Source organism: Nicotiana attenuata, unplaced genomic scaffold (genome assembly GCF_001879085.1).
Source record: "Nicotiana attenuata strain UT unplaced genomic scaffold, NIATTr2, whole genome shotgun sequence".
Classification (NCBI taxonomy): Eukaryota; Viridiplantae; Streptophyta; class Magnoliopsida; order Solanales; family Solanaceae; genus Nicotiana; species Nicotiana attenuata.
The window spans coordinates 53,613-71,149 of NW_017674341.1; the positions used below are offsets into that span (position 1 = coordinate 53,613).

At 35.2% G+C, this 17,537-nt stretch overlaps 2 protein-coding genes across 2 annotated transcripts; one reads left to right on the forward strand and one right to left on the reverse strand.

Moving 5' to 3' along the window:
• Positions 1–1,176: 1,176 nt before the first annotated feature.
• LOC109218463 (NDR1/HIN1-Like protein 3) lies at positions 1,177–2,270 on the forward strand. Its single transcript, XM_019382831.1, has one exon. The coding sequence runs from the start codon at positions 1,308–1,310 to the stop codon at positions 2,115–2,117; it is 810 nt and encodes a 269-aa protein (XP_019238376.1). The 5' UTR covers positions 1,177–1,307; the 3' UTR covers positions 2,118–2,270.
• A 969-nt stretch (positions 2,271–3,239) lies between these two features.
• On the reverse strand, positions 3,240–10,221 carry LOC109218461. Its single transcript, XM_019382830.1, has 6 exons — positions 9,999–10,221; positions 7,321–8,483; positions 7,046–7,117; positions 5,928–6,139; positions 4,697–4,920; positions 3,240–4,294 (listed from the first exon to the last, which is right to left on the reverse strand). The coding sequence occupies exons 2-6, from the start codon at positions 8,411–8,413 to the stop codon at positions 3,628–3,630; spliced, it is 2,268 nt and encodes a 755-aa protein (XP_019238375.1). The 5' UTR covers positions 8,414–8,483; positions 9,999–10,221; the 3' UTR covers positions 3,240–3,627.
• Positions 10,222–17,537: the final 7,316 nt, after the last annotated feature.

The following is a 17,537-nucleotide window of genomic DNA, read 5'->3' on the forward strand; positions in this document are numbered from 1 at the left end:
ATTTACTATATGTATTAATTTTTGTATATCCCTACTTTTTGCTTTCTGAAAATTTCCAAACATATTTTGTTTTCACATTTTGGAGAAATTTTCTTCAGAGATGGCCATGCCAACCTCATGACATAAAAGACATGTACATACGCTTTATTTCTTTCATTTTCCTATGTATTCAAAATGATAGTATCAGCTTCACTTAGACCAACTAAGAGATCAAGGAATGACTTATATATTAAAAAAAAAATTATGTGATTTAGAATTTCAAGATTCTTTATTTTGTACGGTTATATTTATAGAGGCTAGAAAAGTTTTGCTACCTAATGCTCTATTACCTATAGCCACCATTTTTTTAAGAACTTATTAGCTGTCAATTTTTAAGGAAGTCCACTCTTTGAACTTCTCCTCTTATCGTTTTCTCTACTTGTTTCATTTTCTTCAATTAATTATTTCATGTGTGTCTTGTTTGAATTATTCATATTTGCCTCTCAATTAATATGAGCTTTACTGTTTCAACCTATTTCACTTTCACCAAAACTCTGCTCATTCACCGCTGCACATCAATGTAGTAATAAATTCCACACCTAAAGCGAGAAATAGTCCACTTCCTGTTTTGGAAAATTGACTTAGTGAAAGTTGTATCACACAGTATGATGTTACAAGAAGTAATTTTTTCTTAAGATGAGATTAATAATTAATTAATTGATTGAAGATGGAGTCAAATTATCTTTCCTTGTGGATAAGATAACTAAAGAAAAAAATTTCATTTCTAAAGCTACTGATAAAACACACTGCTTGATAAATGAAATGCGAAAAAAGAGTATTCTGGAGTCCCTTAAAGTAGAAATAATATCTTATGCGCATTTACAATTTGAATAGATAGAATAATAATATGTTTTATTTACAAATTTCTTGTGTTATTTTTTGAAAATCTTTTATGAAAAAAATTATATATTTGTTAAAGATCTATAAAACCAAATTTTCCATTATGGATAATTAAGATTGATATTTCTCTTATTTTTTCCAAGTTCTGTTAATTTCCGTTTTGTGCTTTACAACTGTAGTCTTCAAATATTGAATTGTACCCAAATTTAATATATCCACCTCTTGCGTGTAACATGTCACGCGGTTTTTCTTTCATTACACGTATACACGCACTACTATAAATATAAATACAACGCATCACACACAATCCATAACCTCATTCATTTCCGGTATTCCTTTGCTCACATTCTTCCACAACAACGTTCACCTCATTTCTGTTCTGATTTCTCACTCCATATTTTGTATCTATAGTTTTGTATAAGTACACTATGGCTGATCGTGTACATCCTCGAGATTCGCCGCCGGAGAGCCCACTGCCGTCGTCGCACAACTCCGGCGAAGTAGGAATTCCTACAAAACCACCGCAGCCGGCGTCTCCAAAGCCTGTGCCACCGCCGGGAACGTATGTAGTTCAAGTGCCAAAGGATCAAATCTACCGGTATCCTCCACCGGAGAATTCTCGCCGTTATGAATCTCTGACTAAACGGAAACCTCGACGGAGCTGCTGCTGCCTATGCCTTTGCTACACATTCTCTCTCCTCCTCATTCTCATTATCGCGCTCGGCATCACCGCCGGCGTTCTCTACCTCGTTTTCCGCCCTGAAGCGCCGAAGTACACTATCTCCAACATCGCGATTAAGAATTTCAACCTCACGTCATCGTCTTCCGTATCGCCTGCATTTGACGTCACTGTCCGAGCTGAAAACCCTAACAACAAGATCGGAATTTACTACCGGAAAGGAAGCTCCGTTACTGTATTCCACTCCGATGTTAACCTATCTAACGGCGAATTGCCGGCGTTTTATCAGCCAACGAATAACGTAACGGTTTTTAAGACGCCGTTGAAGGGATCAAACGTCCTGCTTGGAAGCGCCACTAGGACTGCGTTAAGGAATGAACAGAAGCAAGGGAAAGTGCCGTTTAGGGTGAACATTAAAGCGCCCGTTAAGATCAAGGTTGGAGCCGTTAAGACGTGGGAAATTACCATTAAAGTTAAGTGTGACATAACGGTGGATACTTTAATGGAGAAATCTAAAATAGTTTCCAAAGATTGTAAACATAGTGTGAGGCTTTGGTAGAGGGCTTGAACATTTTAGTCATATTTAATTTATGTAGTGATACAAGAAAGAGTTTTTTCTTATATAAGGAGAAATTTTTTGTATTTATAAACTGAAAATTTAATTAATTCGTTCTACATAGAAGAAAATAAATACTTTTTTGGATTCATTGAACACGGTTGATGTGAGTTTTATCTTCTTCTCTTTTTTTTTTTTTTTTTTTTTTCCATTTTTCCCCTGGCATGTTTTGCAAGTTTAGGGATATATTCACGAGCCTCGATTTGTTTTTCTCATAGGTAACTTGTCCAATTTGACACAGTTTTCCAACGAGTGCTTAGACCAACAACAGCCAATCTCGTAGTCCTAAATTGTCAAGTTATGTGAATGGAGTTGTACTTTGCTCGTGAACAAGAACTTGAAACGGCAAGACAACAAGAAGAACAATGCACCCCCAACTTCAACCAACAATATCACATGTACACTCAAACCACTCTATAACAACATCATTTGTTCTGATACAGTTTACTCTTGTTATAGAGGATATATATACTATAACATAACTTAAAAATCAGTTCCGGAAAAAAAAACTTGATTTTTATAATGGATGACTAGAGAGGTGTGACTTTATATGCAGATTGCATTGCGGTGCTCGACTACAGTGCCAACCAACAACATATCTTGCAGTAGTGCTAGAAGTGGTTCGCCTAATGTTAATTTGAGGTCGTTGTAAGGCCCAATCCAACCCCTCTGCCTTTCCAATATCAAGGGCCTTTCGGAAATGTGGATAGGGCATCAAGATAATTGTCTAACTATTTTGATATAACTACATCGTTGGGAAGGTATGGAACTTTTGTGATTAAGAAAAGAAGGCGTAGGAACAATCATTAAACCACAACTTGACAAGCCAAGCAATTAATCTAGTAATAATGAATGTATTAGTAATGCTTCATCTCAAAGACAATAGCTTTGCATGTTTTATTTGGTACTCAAGTTAGAGCAAGTCTTGGGGGAGCTATTCATATGGAGTCTGCCTCCTCTGTTAAGAAATAAATATAGACCTAACTCAACCGCAAAAGTTAACTTATGCGATGAGGGTTGCAATATTGAGGGATTTTCTAGCACACCCAAACTTCTCTAAACGACTTGGGAAAGCTCCATAAAATAGAAACAAACATGGAACTGGAAAATATTTAATGAAACTGTAACTGAGTTCATCAAAGTAATGTACATGTTTTGCTATCCTATAAACAGCTCTCTTCATGACTACTCTAAACTCCTTACCTTCCCATTGCCCCATTTCAAAATATGCATATACAGCCACTATATAGGGATTTTTTTTATTTCAAGATTCAACAAAAATATATTGATGCTCCAAGAATTATTCCCTTTTGTTTACCTCCCTGTACAAATGACAGAATAAATACTCCTTGCTTTGCTATATTCACTGGTATCTTTTCAGAGTTTCAGCCTGCCTTTCAGTATCTGCTGCTGCTTCACATTTTGCAACTTATTTGTTTCTCAGAAGACCATTTTATGATTGGGAATTCATTCGCAGTGCATAACTATGCTTGGCTTCTTGGATGGCCTTTTGGAGATCAGTAAACATTTTCAGAGAAGACTCAGAAAAGTTGTTTAACTGCCCAAGAAAAAAAGCCAAGCTTGTACGAAAACGATCAAAGCCGGTTATCCAGTCCTCAGGAGAATCATCTCTCAGTGGGGTAAGAGCTGGATCACTTCCATGAGGATGATGATTTGTACCCTTCCCTTGGTTCTTCTCTTGCCGCGGTAGGAAGTGAGAAATTTCAGCGGCCAAGCCCTTCATAGCATCCGAAACTTCTTTAGTGGGTAAAGAATCAAACATCTCCAACCAGACAGAACAGGTGGTATAAATAGGCGGGCCATAGTTTCTGAGTGGCGGAGGTTGCAACCTTCTTTTATTTCTCCTGGATGATTGCTGGCGGAGGGAGACACACTTGTGGAGCCACTTATTTATAGCATCCACGTATGCCTTCTGAGCGACAATCCACTTTGTAAAACTTGAAGATAGAGAACTCAATTGATTTTGAAGATGGATGGCGATCTGCCGACGAGTATCTGAGTGAATAAGGATCTTCATATTTCCAGGGGAATGAGCTATTGATATGATATGGAGCTGAAGCTTGTGGCTGTCGAGCATCATTTCCCACATCTTCCTCAATCTGTCATAGGAACAGGTTAGCACGCGCACAATAAAATAAGAAAATAATTCCAACCATTAACCTTCAAAAGCCATCCTCCTTCAAACATGAGCATACGTGTGTGAGAATGCTGTTTTTTTTTTGTGAGGAGGAGAGCTTTTCTCTCCTGACAAAACTGGTGAAAATTCGCAAAACCAATTTTTTTGCTCAACATATAATGGTAGAGAGAACTTGACGGAGATTCTCCATATCTCTGAAGCATGGAACTATTAAAGTGCATGTTTTCTTCTTTATAGGATGTGCAATGATATAACTAGTTTTTTTTATGCATTGAGTACCTCGTATGGAGTGCATTTAAGTGAATATCCCTATAGGTTTACATTATATTCAATGCTAAAATAGTGAGCAACATTAGTGACGTACCCCTCAATCAACTCCTCCAGTTGAGGTTGAAGCTCCTTGTCTCTTATTTCCTCAATTTTCCTTGAGATGGAATTAATTCTATGAATTGCAACTCCAATTCTCGAGTGAAGATCCTTCACACCAGCACGTGTCTTGTCTATCCTCTGTGGACTTTCTACCTTAGATTCTAGTTGTCGCAGAAGCTTACGCTTAGCATCATAAACACTTCGGATCATCTCACAAGCCTGAAATACAAAAGATATTTACATTTAGTTGTACGCCGGCAACTAAAGAATACGGGAGAAAGGACTAAATATTTACAATAAGCAGCTCAAACACCATTAAGAAGAGAATAAATAGAATATAACCAGCAGATGCTAATAAACTGAAAGGTCTATTAATAAATTCTTCAACTTTTCTTAAAGAGTTGATATAAAAAATTCAACCACAATCACTTTGCAAAATGTTACTCTTCATAACGGCAAGATTCCATTTTAAGATCGGATGTTATGCATTGATTTCTAGTCTGGGATCTCAGTATGTCTTAATTGATTAATATCAAATTTACAACACTATATATCTCAGACAATAATACGAGAAAGGAAAAGCATCTCATTTAAACTCTCGGTACTTCCAAAAGAACTATAATTAGAGCAAGTAAGAAACTTCGACAGAAGACTATGCCAAATAAGATATATGACCGTTGGTACAAAGTCTATCACAATATCTTAACAGACCAAAGGAATGTAAACACGGGAAGAATATTTACGGAATTGTTTCTTTTGACCAGTTTACATCAAGAGATCAGTCAAGAGCTCTGAAAGAAAAATTACAGTATCTTCTTGCAAATTTAATGCTTCAAGGGATTAATAATGCACTCTGTAAGAAATTGACTTAATAGGCAACTTTGAAACTGAAATTTAGTTTGTCATTCAAAAAGAAAGCAGAAACATAATTAACATCAAGATTACTAGATTTCTTTTGGGGAAGTGGAGGGAAGAGCATTTCCACTAGGATATTCTTTTATGAGTTACCTCATTAAACCCCATATGAAACCTAGTTAATACTTTTTGCATACAAAATATCTGAGTACAGAAACTAACATCGAAGAGGTAAGTTTTTCATCCATAGGAATGTCATCATCATAACAAGACTTATGGGTTGTTTACATATAACTAACTAGCTCACATACATGTATCCCTGTTACAACTAGACAAATACATACATCGTCCATACATAAGCAATACCTTACCTTGAGTTCATCATATAGCTTCTTCTCCCATGCAAACAGCCGATCTAATGTAGAGGCATGACTTCCTGAGACCATACAGAAATTATCAAAGAGATTGTTGGTAACATCCTCAATATCATCTGCTGAGTTTACACCAAGCCGATTAGGGGAGGAAGCATGAGATGATGTGGTGCGATGCCATGTCAGGTACTTCACAGAAGTTTGGGCAGGCTCTGAAAAAGAAATTTTAAGACGGCTGGATGAGCTTCATAGAGGAAAAAAAAAGACCGTAAAAGCTATAAGAGAACATGATGAAAGGTACGTTGAAGTAATAAGCCATACATAAGAGCATCTAAAGCGAGTGAGTCTGGATGAGGTTAGAAGTTTCAAAACCATCATTTGACATACAATGGTCGGCAAGCAATAGCGATGATTAATGCAGATCTGTGTATTTGGATACGTGCATGGTCTCAAATTTACTAATAGATGCTAAGTGCACATTCATGCATTAACACAATAGCTTCATTGATATTAGGAAGTCATAATAATGTGGACAGCAAGAATTCCGATCAAACGAGCATGGAGAAAAGTTTACTCAATAAAGTGTCCAAGATAAAATGACAGCAAGAAGGAGATCAGAACACCTACTCGGCCAGGACCAAGGTTGTGATTGCACAGTAATCCCTTCCTTCAACTTTTTAATATGAACATGATGTTGTTAGATGAATGGTTCAGATGATAGCATTTTTCCTAGTTTAGAACGTTTACCTCATTTCCTCCTCCTCCAATAACCTTTCCCAACCACCAGACCCCCCCCCCCCAAAACCCTAGAAAAGAGGAAACGAAGTAGAGTAGCATATAAAAAAAAGAAAAACTTAAAAAAGCTAAAATGTGTTTTCTTGTAGATTATTGACTTAGAAAACCAAATCAGATCTAAATAATAATCTGCACTTCTCAAGGAAAAAGAACATCCCTATATCTTGCTCGCTTCCCCTGTCTCCGTATCATAAACTAGAAAACATGTGGACCCAAGAGTGAAGTGGGATGAAAAGAACTCGAGAATGTATTGAACAAATTATTTATTATACATGTAGAACCTGAAAAAGCTACCACAGCTATCTCTATATTAAGCGGCCTACCTTCAGGAACCTGGCTTGGATCGTCCCCGCAAGAGAAACAAGATCTTATTAATATTCTGGTCATTGACCCACCTGCCACAGATAAAATATCACTGATCAATTAAAAAGTGCAGAAAGAATGCTATACAAAAGAGTTAAGAGAGCAACAGTTCACGTCCAAAATACTCACTTTGTTCCCTTGCCTATCCAACTTGATTAAATAGACAGAGTTAAGGTTATGACCATTTTATATGCATTTTCTATCTGGCATGAGAGGAGAAAGAGAGAGGACATACTTTCTTTCCCAGGAAAAATTGGACGGAAATGAAATTTGTTAGCCTCCAGCATGCGTGGAACTTCTCTTCCTGATTCAGATGCTTTTACGAAGAGATACTCAATATCTTTTATGCTCAAAAAGAAGTCCTTGGGTGCAATCTTATTCTCAATATCATTTTCTTTTACTGGTGTCTTCATGTCATTATCAACAGCGGGTCCTGAGGGTGCATCTCTTAGTGGGGACAAATCAGGTGACTTGCTTTTCTCCCCATTCAGAGACTTGGCTTCTGAAACTACCCTTCTCACAGAGGTTATGTCAGGTGAGACACTATTGCTAGTAGCATGATCAGCTGTTCTATTGACATTTTCAAAACTTCGGACCAGCGTTTCTGCGGAAGGTTCATCAAATTCATCATCTGAGACCTGTGACCCATCATCCCTTCCTGGTGAAGAATACCGTTCATCTTCATCTTCTGATGCAGGAACTCTATCCACATATCCGAGATGTCTGGTGTCATTTCCATTCTCTATCTTTCCATCTTGTGAAGTAAAATGATTATCAAGAGAATGACCAAGACCAAAATAGTCCCAAGGTGAAGTTTCAGAAGGGAAAGGAGGGGTTTCAAAAGGTGATGCTTCAGGCCTCTCTATGGAACGAGGTGTGGAGTTCTGCGGTGTACTTGAAGTAACTGAAACAGTAACTGGAACCGGAGGTTTCTCTTCAACTTTCCTAGAAAATGTACCTCTAAATTTCATGTGATTCACATGGTATCGACTTGAGGTTGGAGGTGAAGGAGATGGCAGGACATTCTCAGTTGCATCTACATGACGTGAGAATGGAGAAGAGAATGAAAACTGGGAAAGAGACTTTTCAGTTAATGCAAGTGGCTCAGGTGTTGCACTAGTTGAAGTGTAGATTGAAGATTCAAATGGAGCCTCAGGTTCAACAAATTTCCTTAAAGCAGTTCCCGTAAATTTTAGAGTCTCGATATAAGCAATATGACTCGCTGCTAGATTACACCGGCCATCAAGAGCTTGCCTAACAAACTTCTTCCGCTCACGACAAAGCTGCAAGGCTTTATCTTCATCTAGTTTAGAGTTTGACGCCCCCATCAAATCATTCCAGGGTTGAAAAATTCTTTCACTTCCCAGAATAGTTAGTCCAAGGTATGAAGACGCAGCTCTGATTCAAAATCTCAGAAGATTATTCATTTGGTAAGAGAAAATGCATGAAAGCTCTAAGCAAATACCATTTTCACATTTCATAACAAGATCAATGGAGCACATCATTCAAATCTCAACTAAATAGATCTAATACTATAAGAGATATTCAAAACGGAAAATCTCATATAAATGCCGAAGTGGAGAAAAAGCTGAACATGGCTTATCATACTGCTATCCAAACAGTTAACTTCTATATCCAGTAATGGATAACATTAGGGAATAAAAAAACCTCAAACCACCAGTTTGGGTCACTTAATCCTGCTAAATCAGGCTGTACAAACATGTCAAATTCAGATGAGTAAACATTTGAATCATCTGATGAATTTAACAAGAATTAGACTACTAAGATGATTAAACATCACAAAACATAGAAAAAGTGTAAAATTAAATAAATAAAATAAATATTCAGTGCCCTACAACCGCAGATTCACCATCAAAAGAAACCAATCCTAATTAAATTTGACACAAAATATCTAAACATCAATTAACTAAAGAAGCACCAAAAAAACTTGCCTAAGAAAATCAGATCAGTTAACACTTAAAAAGATTACCAAAAACGGATCAATTATTCTCCAAAAGCAAGAATTTATCAAAAAGTAAAGAATCAACCTCCCAAAACAAAAGAGAGAGACAACTAAGAATCCAATCTTTAAAATTCAGAGATTTTTGAAACTTCAACAACTGCTTAACAGAATTCACTTCACTCCCAACCAAATACCACCACCCAAAAAAAATGAAGAAGCAACTAAGAATCTTATCTTTAAAAGTCACAGATTCTGAAACTTCATAACTGCTTAACAGAAGTAAATTTAACCCCAACCAAATATCACCAAAAACCAATTAATCAATCACAATAATGTGACATACTTGATAATGAAATTAATAAACTCAGAGTAAGATCAATACTTCACAACAAAAAACAGAAAAGCTCAAAACTTGATAAGGAACTTGAAGCTATACGAACACCCCAAAGGACAACTAAAAAATTAAAAGAAAAAGATCAAATTAATCACCAAACGTCCAAAAGGGATCAATGGTCTCCAAATTAAGAAAACTGGACTTCCAAAATAAGAGACAATTTCACAACAATTGAATATAACTCAATTCAACCCCAAATCAAATAACACAAAAACCCACTAAACCATATCAACAACTAAAAAAGCTCAAAACTTGATAACGAATTTGAAGCAAAAAGGAAGACTAAAAAATAAGATCAAATTTTATCACCAAAAGGGATTAGTAATAGCCAAATTAAAAAACTGTAAGATCAGACTTCACAACAACTTAACAGAATTCAGTTCAACCCCAAATCAAATATCACAAAAAAAAAACCCAACTAAAAAAGCTCAAAACTTGATAAATAAATAAAAAATGAGGCTATAAAGAACACACAAAATGGACAAAATAGAAAAAGATCAAATTTTTATCACCAAAAGGCCAAAAGGGATTGTGGGTGTTAGTGTAAGGATATTACCTGTAAGAGTCAACAACTCAAACTGGTGAAATCTTGTGGAATTCAGGGAAGATGGACAGAATTAGAAGGAATTGGGTGGAAACTGTGAAAGGAAGAAATAAAAGAGGAAATCTTTAGAGATGTGTGAAGTGTGTAGGCAGTGTCAGAACCAAGGGTGGGGTGGGGGTGGGGGGTAAAATACTTTAACATTACATCCATGCAGAGAATAAAGAAAAGGGGTTGAATCGGTTCTCTAAATTTGCATATTTTGTAAGCAAAAGAAAACAGACAAATGGGAAGTGTATTTGTGTAATGTGTGTGCTGAGCTGTAATGTCCACCTTTTTTCAACACAAAAGGAATTTCCTTTTTTTTTTTCTCTTTTAAGTTTCTAAACTCTTTTTTTTCCTTCTACTTTTTCTAAGTAATAATTTAAGCATATGTACTTTTGGTCCTAAATTAAAATATAAACTATACGTTAATGATTATTTTAATTTTCTTTTAGTGGAAAGTGAACTTTTAGGATGTAAGTTGAGTTCTAATAGTGACTTTTTATTTTTATGATTTGCAAATCACTACGTAATTACCTATTTTTATTAATGTAATTACTTTGGGTTACAGAAATTGATTAACTTGATAAAAATGATTTATTCTTAGTGTATTCGGCTTAAATCAGGATTAATAGAGTTTCCAATATTGAATGGTTAAACCAAAAAATTCAGAGTTAAATATACATTCAAACATCTCTATAACAGTATCCTTATATAACATCACTTTACTATAAAAGTCAAAAAAAATTCGGAACCAAATGTCATGTTTTGTTATAATATATGTTCTTTATAACAGCAGTTCGCTATAACATTCAAAAATATCCGGAACAAACGAGGCTGTTTTAGAGGTTTGACTGTAATTATGATAGCTTTCAACCTCTTCAAATCACAAGAAATTTCAGAATGACTGATAAATGTATTACACTTAAGGGTTGTGCACTAATTATAATTTTAGAAGTAAATCTTGACTCAGAGTATTGTGTAAGGTAGCTAATGTAATCCCAGTTTAGTTCAGATTACTACAAATTAATGCTAGTTATGACATTAAATCAGTGATGGGCAAAGACCAACTTGAATTTTCTTCTTTTGTTTCTGAGTCTATCTACTTTATTTCATTTTTCTACTTTATGTTAGTAGAAGTAATGCGTTAGTTGTACGCTGGAGTAGAGTAAATGATGTGTCAAATTTCCTTCTGACTTGATTAATGGCAATTCCAATTGGCTAAACGAAAGATTCTAAAAATAGTGATGCTAATGCGACAATTTTAAAAAGTTTGGGGTTGTAAGAAACTACCACTTTAGAGGAAGAACCAAAGTAAATTGGATAATATTGTAATTAGTCCCTTAGAAGCTAGGAAAATCTTATTTAGCCCTCTCAAATATCAATAATTATGTTCTTATTAGTTCTCTCAATATCTCTAGTTCGATGCTCCAAATTGCTCTTCTTTAATGATCTATTATCTATGATTTAAGTTAGGTGGTCATTCATAAATAGCTTCTAAATTCGTCAGTATGTGAGTATCTACCAATAGATTTGGAGAGAATTTAGTCATTTATCGTTTAATTTATGTAAAAGACATGCTACTTTTATTACTTTGATGCATTTATAAAAAATTATAGTATGGAATACAATTAACAATTTTAGCTTAATAAGTTTAAATAATATAACTTGTCTTAGATTTCAACAATCCCATCCTCGGTAGATGATAGCATACGGAAGCATTGATTGTTCTTCTTATACCTTTTAGGATCAATAATGGAAGAACACAATATTTTCTTGTAAGGAGTAAAGATGCTGCAGATCATGGCAATGTGCCAAAAAGATTACTCCAATTTTCATTAATGCATAAACTGATGGATAACCAATAAGGGTTAGTAATAGAGCGGTAAGTATCCCTTTATCCTTAATCAGAGATTTCGAGTTTGGGCATTGAGTATGAAATCGTATTTGTATGGAGCGCTTTACCCCCTAATATGGAACTTCCCGGCAAAAATTTAGATTTAGTCAGCTTCACCAGAAATATCGGACACCGGATAGGAAAAAAAAAATTAATGGAGAAACTCACAATGAGGCACATGCAATAAAGTTAGAGAGAGAGATGGCATTAGGCTTTTTAGATAATAAGAACGAAAAAACAAACAGCCCTTGAGAAAAAAAAGATGTCACATTTATGAAGTATAGTTTACACGCTATTGGATTTGAAATGGTTGGTGAAACTTCAGTAAAAAAAAAAAAAAAAAAAAAAAAAAAAAAAAGTAAAACTTTTATCTTCGACGAAACTTCGAAAACAACAAAGGTAAAATAAAACAAATTTCAAAATTTAAGTCAAACGATCAAATGATGATAGATTGAACGCCATAATTCAAGATACGAAATTGTTTGCAGTTTGTTTCATCAATTATTTCAAATCCAGCCTACGAATCATTGTGATTAGTTGCTGTCAAAATTATACTCCCTCCGGTTCAAAATAAGTGATTTTTTGGATGTTTTTACACACAAATTAAGAAATCCACATTTTAATATTAATTAGCAATGAAATTGACCATATTAACTTTTACTATCTCACATAAACACTCCTAATACATGTTCCAACACTATTTACTCCAAGGACAACGTAGGAAAAAAATAATTAATTCATTCTTGAAATCTGGAAAAATCACTTAATTTGGACCACAAGAAAAAGGCCAAAAAATCACTTATTTTGGACCGGAGGGAGTAGGAAAATATCCATAGTAAAAGACAATAAATATTGTAATATGACACGTAGGAGATTTGTCATTGGTCCCCATCTCATGTGCTATAGTTCTTCTATGTAAGGTAATTTCGGTAAGATCCATTTGTTATTTATTTTGACCCTAGTAACTTTTTTAATCAATACTTTTGTCATCATAGTGTCGGTCAACATTATTGAGTCCATTAAATTAACTCAATATTCTTTGTTGCCTTATTAAAAAAAATGGAAAAAACTTATTCATCGTCTATATTTACACAAATCCTATGAATACAATATATATATATATATATATATATATATATATATATATATATATATACACTCTCACATTATAATTATTATTAAATTATAATTAGTTAATACATATTTCATCTCAACTTATTATTTAACCATGCTAAATTAGTATCTGAAACTATTGTTAAGCTAGANAAAAAAAAATTTCTTGCTTTTTGTAATTTAAATTTCTCTTTTTTTGTTTACTGCCTCCCCCCCAGCCCCGCCCCACCCCTGCCCCCAACCCCTCCCTCACCTGCCCCTCTCAACCCGCTACTAAAAAAAAAATTTATTTAAATTTCAGTTTTTTTTGTTTACTGCCCCCTCCCCTCCCCGGCCTGCCCCACCCCCTCCCCTCCCCCCAAAAAAATTATTTTTAAAATATATTTTTCAGTTTTAATTTTTTTTATTATCGGTTTAAAGGTTCAAAATTTTACAAGTTCCAAAATTATGAGTTCGGAGGTTTATGTGTTTGGAAGTTTACGGATTTAAAAATTATAAAGTTTACGGGTTCGAAATTCCGCGATTTTGAAAGTTTAGCGGTTCGAAAGTTTATAAAATTTGTGGGTTCGGAAGGTTGTTGATTTGAAAGTTAATGGTTTCATGTTTATTATATCTAAATTATTTATGAATACTCTTGAGAAGTCATTTTCCTTAATTTGCGTACCAAATACCGAAAAATGAATAAGATTACTACTTGTTTTTCAAGAAAACATTTTCTTGGAAAAAATTTTCCGTTATACCAAACACACCCTATATATGTATTGCGTCTTCTTAAATCCGATAGAATACACTCTTCTTTTTAGAACTCAATGAAGTTACGCTTGAAAATAATGTTGCGGCCAAACGCACACGCAAGTATACGCGGTCGTCAAGTAATAAAGTGACTAAAAGTCGGATGTCGAACCCACGAGGACTTGTGATTAACTATTAACTAAATTAGACTATCCTAATTATCTAAACAAGAATTAAACCAAGAAGTATTTGATTCTAAACTAATTAAAATAAATAAAAACAAATAATGACCTTTGGACAGAGAATGAGCAGATTTTTATGATATCAATGTAATGAAAACGATCTAGGATTATGGGCTATCTAACATTCCTATTGTATTCTTCAATTGCACTAATTTATCTAGTTTGTTGGTTGACAGGGTTAATATTGCTCATAAGAATCTGTCGAGTTTTTACTCCCCTATTCAAGCTAACCTAACGCCTATATGTCTATGGAGTTAGAATCAACATAAACGCATTTATAATTCCTGTAAATCAACCAAGCAAGGCAATTAGGTATATGTCTATCCTAACCGCGAATCCGTAATAGGAGCAAGAGACTTGGAGGCAACAACCAGAATGAAATATTATTTAATCGTGGAACCCGATGCCCAGGTTCAAGAACTTGCTCTATTCAATCCTATATGCAATCTAGAATTCCCACTTTCGAGTTCAACTCTAGATTCGTGGATAGTATTCAATTGGTGATCAGCAATCAAATAATTAAGTGCAGGATTGAATAAATAAACCAATATGATAAACTAAGAAATCAAAATCAATATCCGAATAACAATAGTCATGAAAGAACCACAAACCTAGAACGTGAAGTTAGCTCCACATAGACATGGTAGAAAAACAACAAATCATACAGAGAAGCATAAAAAGACTAAGTTGGTGGAAGAAAAGATGAAACCCGGCTTCCACGGCGGCTCTGTGCTTGTGTTTTCCTCTCAAAAACGTCCTCCTCCCTCAAAATACCGTTTTTCCATGTATATATACCAAGTAGGGTTGGGCCCAAACAATTATACCTTCTCCAATGTGAAAAAGGATATTTTTCCCGTGTTTGACTAGCGTGGTCGCGCATCTGGGCACGCTAATGGCCGCGCTAGTTGGACAACTTTCTGTCCTGGGCGCGCTAAAACTAGCGCGATCGCGCATCTGGGCGCGCATTTTTCACCCTGTTTCGTTCAGAATTTGGAAAAACGTAAAACATGAAAGTTGTAGCCCTTTGAGTTAGCTTTCCAACCTTATATTGTGGAGCCAAAATGGAGTTCTGAGCAAAAAGTTATATCTATTTTACTAGACAGTGCACAATATGCCTGCTCGATTCTTCGTTCGCTCTAACTATCATCCGTTGACCCCCAAACGCGATCTCGGCTTGTATCCTTGGGCTTTTACTCAGATTTCAAAGCTCCAAATCACTTGAATTCATTCAATAACATCTATATAGCTCGGAATCACTCCTACAAGGCATAAAACACACAGTTAGTGCAGACGCTAGCGATTAAAGCTCAAACTCAATTAAAGTGCAGTAAATTAGAGTGTAATAAGCGACTAAAATACGTAATTATAGCATATCATCAACACCCCGCACTTAAACGTTGCTCGTCCTCGAGTCAACCAAAAATTTACTCTATCTATGAGTACTTAACATATTTGAAGCACACTACACCAATGATTATGGTTGATAGCAACAATTAAACTCTAGCATGTGCAATCATCATACATTTTCCTTTACTTATGTCATTCTTCAAAAATATTCAAACAAAGACAATATGCTCATAACAATCCTAGCCTCAAAAACCGACTCAATGTCACAATGCACTCATGGCTTGAACACCCAACATCCTAGAGAAGTCTAATAATGTTACCTATCCTTCGTGAAACCATGTGCCCTCACAACCAAGGCAAGAGAGTAAGTTGAATCCACACATTCGAATCTCATGATCAAATATATTTTAAGGACTCATATATATCAAAGAAAATATCTCTCACCCTCACAAAAGAAGTTACATGCATGTAATTGGTACCATAGACTTGCCCTTAATGTAAATCTCTACTAATGTAGGCTCGCTCGATCTAAAATCAATTAGGACTTTTTCATGATTGTAATATGGGCTAAGGGACGGGTAGGATATATTTTGGAATAGTGACTAACCCTCCTTAGCACTTTAACACATCACACAATCAACTTTAAGCGCAAATTCTTCAATCCACTTCACTTTCACAAACAAGATCACCCCAAAAATACTCCCTTCTTCTTTAAGCACTACATTAATTCATACCCACTAGCAGGAACAAGACAACAATGTATTCATCTCTATTTTTTATTTTTTATTTCAGATTATTCTTTTTTTTTCAATTTCTGCTAGTGGTGTATTATTTTACAAAACAAGTGCACCTTTCTTCCTTTTATTAGTTTCACTCAAAAGCCACCCCACACTTAGTTCCTTCTTACTTCTTTTAGCGCTCATCTCACAATTAAAGTGCTTTAAGACGTAAAAGGATCAAAACAATGTCAACTAAGAATAAAAAGGGTATAGGCTTGTAATGTGGGTACCAAATAAAAGTCTATAGGCTCAAAAGGGTTGACTAGGGATAAATTTTATTTGTGGTAAGCAATTAAGCTCAAAAAGATCAAAGAAAGCCTGAAATTATTTTTCAAACCGAGCGTCACCTAAAATTTCGCTTCGACTCACGAATCGGGCAAGTTCTAGACACAAGTACAATACATGGACTACACAAAAACCTCACCACACATGGCACATGACTCACTAAGGACGATCTCATTCCGACTCTCAAACAAATGCAAGTATTCACGGAGTCACGAGATATTAAGCATTAAGCACAAAGTAAACATAAGTCAAGAAAATGAGACATAAGTATCACAAGACATGCTATCCATGTAAGCAGGGCATCATCAATAATTTCAAATCATAGGGAAGATACTACACATGCCAAAGCCTAAATATGCTACTATCAAACACGTCAAAGGCGCCTAGGTATCTCATCTTTCTTCCTCCATTTATTCCCTAAATTCCTAATCTACTCTAAAAATAAAAAAAAATACTACTACCCGGTTCAAACTACATCCCATGGAAAAGAACCATTGTACAAAGAAAAATCATGGGGGATTATTGCTACCTAAAAAAAATAAAAGATGCATTTTTGGATTTTTTCTATTTTTCACCCTTTTTTCATTTTTTTATTGGACCTTAATCCCTCAAGAAAGTTGCCCACAAAATCCATCATCGGGAAAAGTCCAAATTTTTCGGTTTTTTTTGTTTTTTTTAAAAGAAAAAAAATTACTACACTAAGAACGAGTGCTATAACTAAGCTAACATAGCACAGAAAATCACCCAGACAATCTCCTCACCCCACACTTAAAATTGTGCAATGTCCTCAATGCACACTAAAAATAACAAGAGGGTAAAAGAGACTCCCTGGTAGGCCAAAGGCCGAAGCATTAGCAGCTCACGGGATACTCAGACTTCTTCCAGGTACGATCCTTTGTGCGGTCACCCCACACTTATTTCAACCACATAGCTCACTTTTGCATACTTCTAGTGGCTTTTCTTCTATGCTCATAATACTCCAAAAAAAAACTGCTACAAAGATAAAAAAAAACTAAAACAAAAACTAAATAAAAACTAAAAGGAAAAGCAGTAAAGCTGGGTTGCCTCCCAACAAGCGCCTAATTTAACGTCGCGGCACGACGTGAACCACTTTTTA